The following is a 17,520-nucleotide window of genomic DNA, read 5'->3' on the forward strand; positions in this document are numbered from 1 at the left end:
TTGAGGTCTTTTATTTTCTTTATATTTATCATGCCATGAATTCATAGGGAATGGGTTCCAGCAGTTCGGGCTCCTTTCCATTGGTTCTCACGAAATGTGCTTCTCTGGGTGGAGCAGGCTGACGCTTCAGCTGAACCCAAGTACCTTTCTCTTTGGCTTCCTTCTTTTTCTGATCATTTTCCTTTACACGCTTCAGGAAGCTATCTCGGCTCTTTGAATGTTTAATATGCTCAATGCGGACATTAATTCTCTTGGCAAGAATCTTGCCCTTAACTTGTTTGTTTACAACAATACCAACAGCATGCTGAGTAACATTGTAGACTCTTCCAGTTTTGCCATGGTAACATTTGTGGGGCATTCCCTTTTGAACAGTGCCCATTCCCTTGATGTCCACAATATCACCTTTCTTGTAGATTCGCATGTATGTGGCCAAAGGAACAACTCCATGTTTTCTAAAAGGCCTGGAGAACATGTACCGGGTACCTCTCCTCTTTCCCTTTGTGTTGGTCATTTTGGCAAATTACTGGAAGATGGCGGTTCCGGCCGAAAAGCTCATTTAAGGTTTTTATTTCCTTGTTGATCTTTTGCTTGGATGATCTGTCCTTTTCAGTGAGGGGAGTGTTAAAGTCCCTTACTATTATTGTATTATTGTCAATGTGTTTCTTTGATTTTGTTATTAACTGGTTTATATTGTTGGCTGCTCCCATGTTAGGGCAATGATAGCCTAGCTGGATATAGTATTCTTGACTGCATGTTTTTCTCATTTAGTGCTCTGAATATATCATGCCAGTTCTTTCTGGCCTGCCAGGTCTCTGTGGATAAGTCTGCTGCCAATCTCATATATTTGCCATTGTATGTTACAGACTTCTTATCCCAGGCTGCTTTCAGGATTTTCTCTTTGTCGCTAAGACTTGTAAATTTTACTATCAGATGGCCGGGTGTTGACCTATTCTTATTGATTTTGAGGGAGGTTCTCTGTGCCTCCTGAATTTTGATGCTTGTTCCCTTTGCTATATTAGGGAAATTCTCTACAATAATTCTTTCCAATATACCTTCTGTTCGTTCCCCTCTCTCTTTCTTCTTCTTCTGGAATCCCAATTATTCTAATGTTGTTTCATCTTATGGTATCACTTACCTCTCAAATTCTCCCCTCATGGCCCAGTAGTTATTTGTCTCTCTTTTGCTCAGCTTTTTTATTCTCTGTCATTTGGTATTCTATATCACTAATTCTCTCTTCTGCCTCATTTATCCTAGCAGTAAGAGCCTCCACTTTTTATTGAACCTTATTAATAGCTTTTTTTATTTCAACTTGGTTAGATATTAGTTCTTTTATTTATCCAGAAAGGGCTTTTATTTCTCCAGACAGGGTTTCTCTAATATCTTCCATGCCTTTTTTGAGCCCAGCTAGCTCCTTGAGAATCATCATTCTGAACTCTAGATCTGACATATTACCAATGCCCGTATTGATGAGGTCCCTAGCCTTTGTTACTGCCTCTTATTCTTTTTTTGTGTGTTTTTTCCACCTTGTCATTTTATCCAGATAAAAATATATGTAGGAGTGAATAAAATGCTAAAAGGGTGGCAAACACTCCAGGAAAATGTGCTTTAACCAAATCAGAAGAGACTCCAAGTCATGGGGGGAAGAAAGGGGGTAAAAAGAAGTTCAGAAGAAAAAAAAAATTAAAAAAATAAAGAAAAAATATTAAAAAAGAATATACACACACACACACACACACACACACATATATATATATATGTGTGTGTGTGTGTGTGTGTGTGTGTGTGTGTGTGTATATGACTGGTGAATAGAACAGGGTCACCCACTTAATTTTGGGAGTATTTTGGTCTCTTAGAAGAAACTACCCCCCAAAATTTTAAATACTGAAAAACATATATAAGGATAAACATGAGGAAGTGATGGAATATGAGTACAAAGATGAAAATTTTTTAAAAAATTTCTAAAAAGATAAGTTGGTTGCAAGAATAAAGAAAAGGAAAGTGGAGAGAACTTGTTTAGGCTGGAGACTAGAACAAAGCCCTGTGCTAGATTTAGGGTATATTTTGATCTATTAGAAGGAGTTGTATCCCAAATTTTTTTAGAAGAAAAAACCCTATGTGTATACAAAAAATAAAGTTAGATATAATGAAGGATAAAATATGACTATAATAATGAAGGTTAAAAAGATATTTTTTAATGAAAGTTACTTTTAAGAAAACCTAGTTTAAAAAAATAAGAGAGGAAAGAGTAAAAGTTTAAAAAAAATTTGGCAGAAGAAAAAAATACAAAAAAAAAAATTAACTAAAGAATCATGGGGAGAAGGCCATGAATTCCATGCTTTGCTTTCTCCTCCTCTGGAATTACACTGTTCTCCTTGGTAAGTGAACTTGGTCTTGGCTGGATTTCTTGCTGATCTTCTGGCAGAGGGGCCTGTTGTAGTGATTCTCAAGTGTCTTTGCCTGAGGTGGAATTGCACTGCCCTTACCAGGGGCGAGGCTAAGTAATCCACTAGGGTTCGCTTTCAGGAGCTTTTGTTCCCTGAACTCTTTCCATAGAGTTCCGGAGGACGGGAATGAAAATGGTGGCCTTCCAATCTCCAGCCCAGAGGAGCCAAGAGTTCAGGGTCCCACTCCTCAGTGTGCCCTCAGAGAAAAGTGCTCAATCACTCCCGTCTCCCTGGCCTCCAGCTGCACTCTGAGCTTACCCAGCCTGTAACCAAGCATCTCTGTCTCTGGCACACAGCCCTGCCTGGAGTCTCCAAACCCCACAGATCCCTGCGCTTTTCCAGGGGCATCTCCCCAGATCTTGTGGGGTCTCTGCTCACAGAGCAGTGGCCTGTGCCAAGGATCACAATTTAAGGTAACCCCGAGCTGAGAGCTCACTCCTTGCCTCTGTCTCTGTAGCCGGCTTCCCCACTCTAATACCTGCAAGCTCTGTGACACTCAGATACCCCCAATCCTTCTGTGACCCCACAGGACCTGAGACCACACTGTCCCCATGTTGGCTTCACCCTGGCTTAGCCTCTGATGTCCCTCAGTGGAGCAGACTTTTAAAAGTTCTGATTTTGTGCTCCATTGCTCCACTGCTTGCCGGGAGCCAGCCCCTCCCCCTGCAGTCTATCTTCCTGTCGCTTTGGATTCACTTCTCTGCCAGTCCTACCTTTCAGAAAGTGGTGATTTTCTGTATCTAGAACCGCTGCTCTTCTTCTCTTTGATCTCCTGTTGGATTTGTAGGTGTTTGGAATGGTTTAATAAGCTATCTAGCTGATCTCCTGCTACCTGATGTCATCTCAGCCTGCTACTTCTCTGACATCTTGACTCCTCCCTCCCAGCATAGATCAGAAGATCTATGAGCATGGAATGTTTTTCCATCTTTTTGTATCTTCCTCAATTTCTTTCATTAGTGTTCTGTAGTTTGTAGAGTATAGATCCTTTACTTCTTTGTTTATTCCTAGGTATCTTATGGGTTTGGGTGCTACTATAAATGGAACTGATTCCCTAATTTCTCTCTCTACAGTTACATTGTTAGTGTATAAGAAAGCAACTGATTTCAGTGCATTGATTTTGTATCCTGTCACATTACTGAATTGCTGTATGAGTTCCAATAATTTGGGGGTGTCCACAGCAATTTCTTTTAAGACATGTCTCTAAAGGCAAGGGAAACAACAGTCAAAATGAATTTTTGGGACTTCATCAAGATAAAAAGCTTCTGCACAGCAAAGGAAACAGTCAATGAAACAAAGAGGCAACCCACGGAATGGGAGAAGATATTTGAAAATGAAATAACAGAAAAAGGGCTGATATCCAAGATCTATAAAGAACTTACCAAATTCAACACCCAAAAAACAACCCAGCCAAGAAATTGGCAAAAGACGTGAACAGACATTTCTCCAAAGAAGACATACAAATGGCCAAGAGACACATGAGAAAATGCTCCACATCACTTTGCATCAGGGAAACACAGATCAAAACCACAATGAGATACCTTACACCTGTCAGAATGGCTAAAATTGACAAGGCAGGAAACACCAAATGTCGGCAAGGATGTAGAGAAAGGGGAACCCTCTTACACTGTTGGTGGGAAGGCAAGCTAGTACAGCCACTTTGGAAAACAGTATGGAGGTTCCTCAAAAACTTAAAAATAGAGACAACCCAGCAATTGCACTGCCAGGTTATCTACCCCAAACACACAGATTTAGTGAAAAGAAGGGCCACATGCACCCCAATGCTTATAGCAGCAATGTCCACAATAGCCAAACTGTATAAGGAGCTGAGATGCCCTTTAACAGAAGAATGGATAAAGAAGATGTGGCCCATATATACAATGGAATATTACTAGGAGACAAACCATGAAAGACTATGGATCTGGGAAACAAACTGTGGGTTTTGGAGGGGACGAGGTTAGGGGGATGGGTTAGCACAGTGATAGGTATTAAGGAGGGCACATACTGCATGGAGTACTGGGTATTATACACAAATGATGAATCATGGGATACTACATCAAAAACTAATGATGGTACGGTGACTAACATAACATAATAAAAAAAATAAATAGTTTGCCAATAAATAAATAAATAAAATCTGCATAGACCACTATTGTTCAACATAGTACTAGCAATCCTAGCCTCTGCAATCAGAAAACAAAAAGAAATAAAAGTTATTCAAATCGGCAAAGAAGTCAAACTCTCATTCGTGACAGATGACAAGATACTTTACCTGGAAAATCCAAAAGACTCCTCCCCAAAATTGCTAGAACTTATACAGCAATTCAGCAACATGGCAGGATACAAAATCAATGCACAGAAATCAGTTGCATTTCTATAATGCTAACAATGTGACACAGGAAAGAGAAATTAAAGAATCAATTCCATTTATAATAGTACCAAAACCATAAGATACCTAGAAATAAATAATCAAAGAGGTAAAGGATATATACTTTAGAGACTACATAACACTTATGAAAAAAATTGAGGAAGACACACAAAAATGGAAAAACATTACATGCTCATGGATTGGAAGAATAAATATTGTTAAAATGTCTAAGCTACCCAGAGCAATCTACACATTGAATGCAATACCTATCAAAGGAACATTGACCCTTTTCACAGAGCTGGAACAAACAATCCTAAAATGTTTACAGGACCAGAAAAGATCCTGAATCACCAGGGAATGTTGAAAAAGAAAATCAAAGCTGGGGGCATCACAATGTCTGACTTTAAGCTATATTGCAAAGCCACAGTCATCAAGACAGCATGGTATTGGCACAAAAAGAGACACACAGACCAATGGAACAGAATAGAGACCCCAGAAAGTAACCTTCAGCTCTATGGTCAACCAATCCTTGACAAATCAGGAAAGAATATCCTTTATCAACAAATGGTGCTGGGAAAATGCACATTTTCTGCCATTCTTCTGCCACATGCAGAAGAATGAAACTAGACCATTCTCTTATACCATACACAAAGATAAACTCAAAATGGATGAAAGACCTCAAGGTGAGACATGAATCCATCAAAATCCTACAGGAGAACACAGGTAGTAACCTCTTTGACATTGGCCACTGTAACTTCTTCAAGACACATCTCTAAAGGAAAGGAAACAAAAGCAAAAATGAACTTTTGGGACTTCATCAAGATAAAAAGCTTCTGCACAGCAAAGGAAACAGTCAACAAAATTAACAACTAACCTATAGAATGGGAGAAGATATTTGCAAATGATATAACAGATAAAGGGCTGTATCCAAGATCTGTAAAGAACTTCTCAAACTCAACACCCAAAAAACAGATAATCCCGTCAAGAAATGGGCAGAAGATATGAAAAGACACTTCTCCAAAGAAGATATACAAATGACTAACAGACATATGAGAAAATGTACCATATCACTTGGCATAAGGGAAATATAAATCAAATCCCCAATGAGATACCACCTTACACTAGTCAGAATGGCTAAAATTAACAAGATAGGGAACAACAAATGTTGGCAAGGATGCGGAGAAATGGGAACCCTCTTACACTGTTGGTGGGAATAAAAGTTGGTACAGTCACTCTGGAAAACAGTATGGAGGTTCCTCCAGAAGTTAAAAATAGAGCTACCATATGATCCAGCAATTGCACTATTGGGTATTTACCCCAAACATACAGATATAGTGAAAAGAGGGGCCACATGCACACAAATGTTCATAGCAGCAATGTCCATAATATCCCAACTGTGGAAGGAGCCCAGATGTCCCTCAACAAACAAATGGATAAAGTTGTGCATGTGGCACAATGGAATATTACTCAGCCATCAGAAAAGATGAATACCCACCATTTGCATCAACATGGATGGAACTGGAGGGGATCATGCTAAGTGAAATAAGTCAAGGAGAGAAAGACAATTATCATATGGTTTCACTCATATGTGGAATATAAGGAATAGTGCAAAGGATAACAGGGAAAGGGAGGGAAAACTGAATGGGAAGAAATCAGAGAGGGAGACAAACCATGAGAGACTCTAAGCTATAGGAAACAAACTGAGGGTTGCGGATAGGGAGATGGAGGGAGATGGGGATAATGGGTGATGGGTATTAAGGAGGGCATGTGATGTGATGAGCACTAGGTGTTACATGCAACTGATGAGTCATTGAACACTACATCAAAAACTAATGATGTACTATATGTTGGCTAATTGAACTTAAAAAAAAAAGAAAGGCAGAAAAAGAGTAGAAGACAAAAATAGGAACAAAGAAGGGAAACAATAGAAAACAGTAACAAATATGGTAGATATTAGCCCAACCATATCAATAATTACTCTGAATGTCAATGGTTTAAATGCACCAAGTAAATTATACAGATTGTCAGAGTTATCAAAAAAACCCCAAAACTCAATTATATGTTGTCTATAAAAACCCCACTTAAAATATAGATTAAAACTAAATGAATGGAGAAAGAGAATCCATTCTAACACTAATCAAAAGAAAGGAGGAGTACCTACTTTTATTTCAGACAGAGTTGACTTCACAGCAAGAAGAGTTATCAAGGATAGAGAGAGACATTACATATGATAAAGGGGTCAGTTCCCTAAGAAAATAAAACAATATTTAATGTGCATGCAACAAATAAGAAAGCATCAAATTGCATGTGAAAAAAATTGGTAGAACTGCGAGGAGAAACAGATGAGTCCCTTGTTATTATAGTTGGAGACTTCAGTTTTTTTAAGATTTTATTATTTACTTGAGAAAGAAAAAGAGTGCACAAGTAGGGGGTGATAGTGCACAGAGGGAGAATTAGACTCCCCACTAAGCAGGAAGCCTGATGTGGGGCTTGATGCTGGCTGCAATCCCAGGACCCTGGGATCATGACCTAAGCTGAAGGCAGACACTTAACTGACTGAGCCACCCAGGCACCCCTATAGTTGGAGACTTTAACTCCTCTCTCCAGAAATGGTAATATCCAACTGGCAGAAAATTAGTAAGGACACGGTTGAACTCAACAATGAAATCAGACAATTGGATATAAGGGACATCTATAGATTACTCATCCAGCAACAGTAGAGGGCATGTTGTTCCCAAACTCGCTTGGAACATTCACCAAAATAGACTACATTCTGGGCTAAGAAACACACTTAAATTTAAAATAACATAAATCATATAATGTCTACTCTCAGCCGTCAGTGGAATAAACTAGAAATCAGTAACAGAAAGATAGCTAGAAAATCCCAAAATACATGGATATTAAACACTTCTAAATAACACAAGGCTTAAAGAAGAAATCTCAAAATAAGTTTAAATATATTTTGAACCAAGTGAAAATAGAAACAACTCACCGAAATTTGTGGGTGCACAGAAAGTAGTGCTTGGGGGTAATTTATAGGACTGAATGTTCAGAGTATAAGAAAAATCTACAGTCAATCATTTAAGGTTCCACCTTAGAAAAATAGAAAAATAAGAGCTAATTATATCCAAAGTAAACAGGAGGAAAAAATAATAAAAATTGGAACAGAAATTAATTAAGAACAGAAAAACAATAGAGGAAAACAATGAAACTAAATACTGTCACCTTAAAAAGATCAACAAAATTGATAAGCTTCTAACCAGACTAAGAAAAACAGAAAGGACAAAAATTATTAACATCAGAAATGACCAAGAGGACATCACTACAGATCCATGGACTAAAAAAGGATAATAAGAGAATACTAAAACAACTTGATATCCAGTAAGTTGGTAACCTAAATGAAATAGACCAAATTCCTGAAAAATACAATTTGCCAAAATTCACACATGAAAAAATTGACAACCTGGACATGCCTGTATCTCTCAATGAAATTGAAAGCAATAATTGATAAACTTCCAAAACATAAAGCACTGAATCCAGATGCTGATGAATTCTACCAAATATTTAAAGAATAAACTGTACCAATTCTCTACAATCTCTCTCAGAGGGATACTTTCCAAATCATTGTATGAGGCCAGAATTACCCTAGTACCAAAACCAAATGAAGACTCACAAAAAAAGTACAGACCAATATCTCATCTCTCATGAACAAAGATACAAAAATACTCAGCAAAATATTAGCAAATTGATTCAACAATGTAAAAAATAATTACACACCATGATCAACTGGAATTTATCCCAGGTATGCAAGGTTAATTAAACATTTTAGGCCAAATAATAAAATCCATCAAATCAACAGGCTAAAGAAGGAAAATCATGTGATCATATCAATAGATGGAAGAAAAATATCTTTCATAATCCAACATCCATTTATGATAAAAACTATCAGTAAATTAGGAACTAAAGGAACTTCCATCAACCTGATAGGGAATGTCTAAAAGAAACCTACATCTAACATCATACTTAACAGTGTGAAACATGAGGCTTTCCCACTTGGATCAGGAGCAAGACAAGGACATCTCCTCTCACCACATCTTTTCAAAATCAGGCTGGAAGTCCTAGCAAATTCAATAAGGTGGGGAGAAAAAAGGTAACAGACATCCTGATTGGGAAGGAAGAAATAAAACTTTGTTCACAAATGACATAGCCATCTCTACAAAATCCAAGAGAATCAATAATAAAAAATTCTTGGCACTAGTAAGCAAGGCACTAGTGCAGCAAGGTTGCAGGATATAATAAGGTTAATGTTTAAAAGAAAATCTCTTTCCTGTAGGCCAGCAATAAACAAGTGGAATTTGAAATTGAAAACACAATACTGTTTATGTTATCACTGCTTATTACCCCCAGAAGTGAAATACTCAGGTATACATTAACAAAACATGTACAAAATCTGTATGAGGAAAACTAAAAATTTCCGTTGAAAGAAAACAAAGACACTGGTAAGAAGGGCAAGCCACAGAGCGGGGAAAGATATTTTTATCATATATACCTGGCAAAGGACTTGTAGACTTGTATCCAAACTATATAAAGAACTCAAAACTGGGGTGCCTAGGTGGCTCAGTGAGTTAAGCGTCTACCTTCGGCTCAGGTCATGATCCCAGAGTCCTGGGATCAAGCCCTGCATAGGGCTCACTTCTCAGCGGGGAGCCTACTTCTCCCTCTCCCTTTGCCTGCCACTCCCCCTGCTTGTGCGCTTGCTCTGTCAAATAAATAAAATCTTTTTAAAAAATAACTCTCAAGATTCAATGATAAGACTACAATCACTCTCCAAAAACAGGGGGCCAAACATTTTAATAGATACTACACCAAAGAAGATACACTAATGGCCAATAAGCGAGTAAGATACTCACCATCATAAATCATAAGGGAAACAGAAATCAAGACCACAGTGTGATAGTTACTATTACACATTCACTTGCGTGGCTCTGTGTAAAATTCTGACTGTTAGATGCTGGTGAGTCTGTGGAATCACTGGAACTTTATATCACCACTGGAGATGTACACTTACACAACCGCCTTGGAAAAGCATTTACCAGATTCTTGCAAAGCCAAACATACATTTCCAATGTGACCCTGCAGTTCTACTCCTAAATATTTAACCGAGAGAAATGGAACTCTAACTGCGAAAAGACTTGTACATAATGCCAATTTATTCGCAGTCTCCAAAAACTGGAAACAATACACACACTGTTGTAGACGAGTGGCTGAAAAGTTACAGTATATCCATACAATGGTACAGTATTCAGCAATAAGGGATGAACTGCTGATACACATATCAGCATGGATGAGTCCTGAAAATATCTCAGCGAAATATACTAGATGCAAGAGCGTATTAGTGTATTTGCATGAGATGCTAAAATTGCACAGCTTTGCTATATTTACAGAAAGCAGGTCAGATGTTGCAGGTGGAGGGGTTTGACTACAGAAGAGCAGGAGGGATGTTCTGGGTTTGTGGATAATGGAATGCCCTGTATCTTGAATGTGATGGACACATACATTCGCCAAAACATCACCTATACTCTTAAAATGGGTGCAGTGAATTACTCATGAACTACATGGCAACAAAGTTGCTTACAAAGAAATAACCTCTTGAAAACTCTTGTTTTCTGCCTGCTGACTAGAACAAGGGCAGCTTTTCTTATTTTGGCTCTGAATATAGACATCTGGAGCAGGGCAAAATTATAAACTATAAATCTATTTGTTTTCTTTTTCCTTAAATGTCCACCTATCTCCATACTCAACAAGTTCCTTGCACTTTGCTTCTAGGGGTGACAGGCAAAAGTGACCAGACCCAGATCTGGCTGGATGACCATCTTTCCTCTGAGCTACCATTGAGGGCAATGCCTTTGGTCAGCAAGCAGCTCTTGGAACAGAGTGTAGTCAGAGGCGAATTCCTTAATTGATAAAGTGCTCCGTCCTGCCGCAGTGATTTTATGCCAGACAAGCTAGGACCCACATGTGTTCCTGGTTAGCAGTCCCTGAGAATGGACTCAAAACAGCACGGCCTTCCAAAGCAAACTGTGATGATGACGGCTCCCTCTTATTTAGTGCTGGTGGGGCTCCATGCTCAGGTCTGACTTCCTTTGTGCAATCCTTACAACCACTCCACAAGGTAGGTGTTTTTCCCCTTTTAAAAACTCTCTCTGTTGTGAACTGAATTGATCCCTCCCAAATTCACAGGTTGAAGCCCAACACCCCCCGCCCCATGTGACTGTGTCTGGAGACAAGGCCTGTGAGGATACAGCTGAAGTTAAATGAGGTCTAAGAGTGGGTCCCCAGTCCCATAGGCCTGGTGTCCTTACAGAAGGAGGAGGAGACACCAGGCACGCATGGGGATGAGGCCACGTGAGGACACAAGGACACAGCCATCTGCATGCCAAGGACAGCAGTCTCTGCAGAAGCCAGCCCTGGCAACATTCTGATCTTGGACGTCCCATCTCCAGACTGAGAAAATACGTTTCTGTTGTTGAAGCTGCCCAGCGTGTGGTGCTTTGCCATGGCCACCCAAGCAAACTAGTACACTGTCCTTGAAAAGATTACTGAGGGGCAACTGACGTATAATCAACTGCACAGACCTAAGTGCTCAGTTTGATGGGTACCGACAATTAAAGGCAACCAGGTAACTACCAGCTGCAGAAAAGAAAGAAAATTCCATCCCCACTGAAATGTCCCCTTCATTCCCAGTCAATCCCACCCCACCTCCTCCAACATCTAACCTGCGTCCCCCTGAATGAGCTTTGTCTGCATCAGGACTTCATATGAACAGAGTCCTAATCATGGACTCTGTGTCTGGCTGCCTTTTCTTGGCACCACGTGGCTGTTCTTACTGTGGAGCACACTTGGGTCAGGGTCCAGTTTGGGGCCATGGAAATAAGGCTGCTGAATACTCTTGAAAAAGTCTCCTTTTTCTTTTGGTGCACACATGTACTCAACTCTCTTAGGCAAATGCCAGAAGGTGCAGCTTGCAGACAGGTGGTCTATAGGGGAGATGAAGGCTTAGCTTTCTAAGGCACTGCCAAGCCACTGTCCAAAGAGGCAGACTGAACATGCCCACCAGCAGGGTCCTGCCTGCAGACCCTGAACACACCTGGGCCACTCTCCTCTCCCTCTCCTGATGCTCCCTTGCCTACTTATCTTGAGACCCCTGACATCTGCAGTTGTTATTTTAGGCTGTGGCCATTCAAGTGAGGGTGAGGTCACATCCCATCACCATCACCCTGAATGATGATGCTGAACATCCTTCTGGGTGGCCACTGGTCGTTTGCATACCTCCTTTTATAAATGGTCTCTTCCCATGTTTCATTAGGATGTTCGTGTTTTTAGTATTGATCTGTAGAAGCTCTTTATATATTTTGAGTATGAGTTCTTTGTCAGTTAATGTACTATAATATTCTTCAGTCTGCTTGATTATTCCTCAATGGCATCTTTTGTCAAGTAGAAATTATTAATTTTGTCTTGAACTATGTATCTCTCTAACCTTCATTTGTATAGATGGGAAACAGGCAGGGAAGTTTCTCCCCAGGTCACACATCTCAGAGGGGAGAACGGAGACATGCAGTGAGGGTCCCAAGCATGGTGGTTTGGGACAGCCCTGGACAAAGCCCTGCTCTTCCTGTCCTCAGAGGGTCTGTCTGGGCAAGTCATGTCACCTTGCTGAGCCTCCGTTTATCCATGCAAATGGCACATGACCTGCCTTTCTGGAACATCCTGGGGACATAATGACAGAAAGTGCAGTGCTCCAAGTTGGTTTTCAATGAATGCCATCCTGCTGGATTGTTAAGATCATCAGCGAGATGCTGAGAAAAAAAAAACACAGCTAACTGTCCCAAATGTTGTTTTCACAGCAGGTTTGGTGGTTTTCCTGTCTCAGCAAAAATTCCCGCAGGTTCTTTCAACATTTACTTGACTGGGGTGGGCACAGTTGGGGACAGAATTCTGCCCTCCTAGTGACAGGATAAATTAGGTCTCAGCAAAACAAAATTTAAAGTTGAAAGAGTAAAAAGAAAAACCAAACAGAACAAAGCCCATAACACCATCCAAAGACCACCAGCTAGGACAGATCATCCTGAGTCCCACACAAGTCCCTTCTGATAGGAAGCCTCGATCTACTGACCCACAAGTGACTTTGCAGTTGTGCAAATTCATCTCCATTCTGCTACAGCAGAGACAAAGTCTCCGCTGGGCCGAAAACACTGCTGTGCAGGGCAGACTCCAGATGAAGAGACAGGAGCCATGCCTGGCAAAGCCCAGTACACCCTCTTCTTCATGCAACCCCCACCCATCTGCAGGTCTCAGCCAGGCCCTGATGCTGACAACTTCTCCAAGCTCTGGTGGCTCAACCATGAAATCACTTAATGGTGCTGGACCTTGAATGCTAGAACTTCCCTCTCTGCTTCAGCTGGGAGACATGGAGCCAAAGAAGGTGCAGTGGGACCCCAGCTTGGGGCAGGTCTAGGAGACAGGAAGAAAGCCATCTGAGTGCTGCCCTCCACCCCAACACCCACCGTGATGCTGGGGACCCCCTCCCCCATTCCCGTGGCCACCCCACTGGCCACCGGCCCTCCTGCCTCCAGACCCTGCATACACCTGGGCCACTCTCCTCTCTTGATGCTCCCTCTCCTACTCGCATCCAGGGCTCACCTCAAGGGCTTCCTCAGGAGTGGGGCCTACACCTGTCCTGGCACCTGCCCTCACAGTTTTCACAGGCTCTTCATTTACCGTCCTGCCCCATGGGGCTGTGAGTTCCACCTTCTGTGGTGCACACACACAGATGCCTATGTGAGCATGTTTCAGGTGGATCATCACAGCCACGGGCTGAGGGGATGCCCAGGAGGAGGTCGGTTGAACTGTATATGCACAGACACACACCACATATATACTCTCCCCCAGATGTATGTCTGTACCTACATAACAAAAGGTAAATTCCATGTATTAGATAAACAGGTATAAATGTGTCAAATAACAGCACCTACTCTCTGTACCTCACCTTTCCCACCCACACACTCACAATGGAATATCACTCACCCATACAAAAGAATGAGATCTTGCTATTTGCAGTGACCTGGATGAAGCTAGAGGGTATTATACTAAGTGAAACAAATCAGAGAAAGACAACAACCATATGATTTTACTTACTTATGTGAAATCCAAAAAAAATAAACAAAAAGCAGCACCAGACCTATAAACACAGAGAACAAACTGGTGGTTTCCAGAGGGGCAGATGGGGGTGGACAGAATAAAGGGTGAAGAGGCACAAACTTCCAGTTATGAAATAGGAAGTCACAGGAATGGAAGATGCAGCCTCGGGAACATGGCCAAGGACACTGGCAACACATTGTGTGGGGACAGATGGGGACCACACTCACGTGGTGAGCACCAAGTCATGGATAGAACTGTCTGGTCACCATGTCGTATCCTACGTTAACTATACTTCAAGTAAAAATAAAAAAGTTTTTTAAATGTTTGCTCCTTGAGTGAGCCAAGTCATGTCTTGATGCCTTAATTGACATTTTACCAGCTTCAGGAGATTTTGAGTATCTTTAACTATTTACTGCACTGGCCATTGGTTCTGGGACTTGTCCTCTGGTTTCCCCGTGCCCATCATTGTCTGATGTGTGGTTTCATCTGCCATTTTGCACAAGTGCCCTACTCTGGTAAATACCAGTACTTCAGCCCTTTGTCTGCGATGTACGGTGTACGATGTACAATGTACTGCGATGTACGGCTCCTTCCAAATTCACCATCTGGCTCCTGGCTTTGTCTGTGATCTCTGAGGAGACAGAATGCAGCTGGAGCCTGAGGACTGGGTCTGGTGCCTCCTGATAGCTGTGGGACCTGGGGTGAATCCCTGTGTGCACGAGCAGGTGACTCAGGGAAGGGGGGAAGCTGAGGACAGAGGCCACGGTGTCCCTGTGACCCACAAATGTGCTCACAGCACTAGCAGCCTGCATTGCCATGTGCGCAGGGGGCTGTTCTGGGTGTAACTCGGGGTCACTCACGCTCAGCACCTCCACTTCACAGGCTCAGACCCAGAGAGACTTCAGTTGTCCCAGGACCACCCAGGGGACAGAGCAGCTCCAGGAAGCCTGGTGACATCGCCTTGTGTGCTCCATCTGTCTGTCTCCTAACCAGGCAGCACATGAAGCACATGCTTGGGTCCCCTGTCCCCTATGGGCCGTGTGGCAGGCAGCCCCTGCACTGGGATGTGTTTGCACCAAGCAATGGTCCCAAGAGGCCCCAGGTCCCAAGTCTAGAAGGTCCCCTGGGCTGATGTGAGGACCCGCAGGGCTGGAAATCCTCGGTTCCTGGTAGAGCCATGGCCGCTCTGTTCCTCCTCCTTCCTGCCTGAGGCCTGCTTTCCTCTGTCACTCATCTTACACATGGCTGGACTGGCCCCTCCGACATCCAAGTGCACAGCCTTGCATCTCAGCTCTGAGGCCCTGCTGGCAAGCCACGGACTCGGTCTTCTCTCTGGGCAGCCTCTGGGCCACAATCCGTCCCATCTAATGATCTAATGAACTGGGTGGGGATGGGCAGCAGGAAGGCTGCCACGTGGCCTGTCGCCCCCAGAGCAGGAAAGGGGAGCTCTCTGCAAAGCACAGGTGTGCACCCTGGTGCCAGGAATCCAGGGCCTAGCATCCTGCCCAGGCCCCTGGAAGCCTCTGGCCCATCTCCAGGCAGCATGGGCGCAGCCTGCACATTTCTGGAGGTGAGGGGACAGCAGTTTTATCTGGCTGGGCCTGTTTGGCCAACGGGAGGTCTGGTCTGGCCCACCTCTAGGGACTCCAGGCCAGGGGTCTGCCAGGGAAGCCCCTCTCTAGCCAGGTGTGATGTGGAGCCCAGGGGGAATCCAGGTTTCCCAGCCTCTCCCCACGGCCCATGTCTGGCTGTGCGTGTGGCCGTGCCCCTGCCTTGCCTTGCGCTAGAGGCCTACAAGGTACCACAGGGAGAACACTGGGCCGGCGCAGAACCTTTCTGGGCTGCCTACTGTCAAAGTCCCTTACATATCAAATACACTATTACTTAATTAGATTATTTTCTTTCAGTGTAGTTGACGCACAATGTCACACTGGTGTCAGGCTATCATGTCACCACACACTGTCACAGGATCACTGAAAATCCCTGTGCTGGGCCTTTCATCCCCTCTGGAATGGCAAGCAGCCTGCTCCCCCTCACCCATTGCCCTTCCCCAGCCCTCCCCTCTGGCAGCCACCAGTGTGTCCTCTGTGTTTACAAGTCTGTGTCTTTTTGTTTGTTCATTTACTTTGCTTTAGATTCCACATACGAGTGAAATCATATGGTATTCATCTTTCTCTGACTTATTTCACTTAACGTAAAACCCTCTGGGTCCACCCACATTGTAGCAAATGGCAAGATCTCATCCTTTGTTCTGGCTGAGTGATATGCCACCGCACACACACACACACAGCTTCCTTATCCATTCATCTGCCGACGGACACTTGGGCTGCTTCCACGTCTTAGTTATTGTAAATAATACTGCAATAAACATCGGGTGCATATATCTTTCCAAATTACTGTTTTCATTTTCTTTGAGTAAACACCCAATAGTGGAATTACTGGGTCATTTCTCACAGAACTAAAACAAGTATTACTAAAATTTGTATGGAACCACAAAAGACTCTGAACAGTCAAAGCTGTTCTTTCTTGAGAAAGAAGAACAAAGCTAGAAGCATCACAATCCCAATTGAAATCACAAATTTCAACACTGCTACAAAGCAGTAGTCATGGGGCGCCTGGGTGGCTCAGTGGGTGAAGCCTCTGCCTTCGGCTCAGGTCATGATCCCAGGGTCCTGAGATCAAGTGCCGCATGGAGCTCCCTGCCCAGCGGGGAGTCTGCTTCTCCCTCTTCCTCTGCTGCTCCTCCTGCTGTGCTCTGTCTCTCAAATAAATAAGATTGAACAACAACAACAAAAAGCTGTAGTCATCAAAACAGTACAGTACTGTCACCAAAACACACATCAATCAATAGAACTGAAAAGAGCACAGAAATAAACCCTTGCTTATTTGGCCAACCAATCTGGGGCAAAACAGGAAAGAATACACAATGGGGAAAAGACAGTCTCTTTAACAAATGGTGCTGGGAGAACTGGAGAGCCACGTGCAGAAGAATTGACACTGGGCCACCTTCTCCCACCACACGCGAAAACAAATTCAAAATTGATGAAGGCCCAAGTGTGAGGCAAGAAACCATAAACTCCTACTGGAGAGGACAAGCAATGATTTCTCCAACATAGGACATAGCAACTTCTTTCTAGATGTGTCTCCTGAAGCAAGAGAAATAAAAGCAAAAATAAACTATTGGGACTTCATCAAAATGAGAAGCTTTTGCACAGTGGAAGAAACTGTCAACAAAATGAAAAGGGCAGCCTCCCGAATGGGAGAAGATATTTACACATGACATAACTGATAAAGGGTCAGTGTCCAAAATATATAAAGAATTCATACGACTCAACAACAACAAAAAAACCCCAAATCATCTGATGCGCAGAGGATCCGAACAGACGTTTCTCCCAGGACGTCCAGATGGCCAGCAGACACATGGAGTGCCCCGCATCACTGTCAGGGAAATGCAGATAAAAACCATGACGAGGCCATCCCACGCCTCTCAGGATCGCTAGAATCAACAGCACA

The 17,520-nt window shown here is 42.7% G+C and overlaps 1 protein-coding gene across 1 annotated transcript; it reads right to left on the bottom strand.

The window, feature by feature from the left end:
* On the bottom strand, window positions 1-546 carry LOC116867818 (60S ribosomal protein L21). The gene has a single exon (XM_032857654.1). The coding sequence runs from the start codon at window positions 509-511 to the stop codon at window positions 29-31; it is 483 nt and encodes a 160-aa protein (XP_032713545.1). The 5' UTR covers window positions 512-546; the 3' UTR covers window positions 1-28.
* Window positions 547-17,520: the final 16,974 nt, after the last annotated feature.

The sequence above is a fragment of the Lontra canadensis genome, unplaced genomic scaffold (genome assembly GCF_010015895.1).
Source record: "Lontra canadensis isolate GAN:19392208 unplaced genomic scaffold, GSC_riverotter_1.0 scaffold13, whole genome shotgun sequence".
NCBI lineage: Eukaryota > Metazoa > Chordata > Mammalia > Carnivora > Mustelidae > Lontra > Lontra canadensis.

Coding starts and splice junctions, on each gene's coding strand:
- LOC116867818 (XM_032857654.1), bottom strand. CDS start 511: ATGACCAACACAAAGGGAAAGAGGAGAGGTACCCGGTACATGTTCTCC.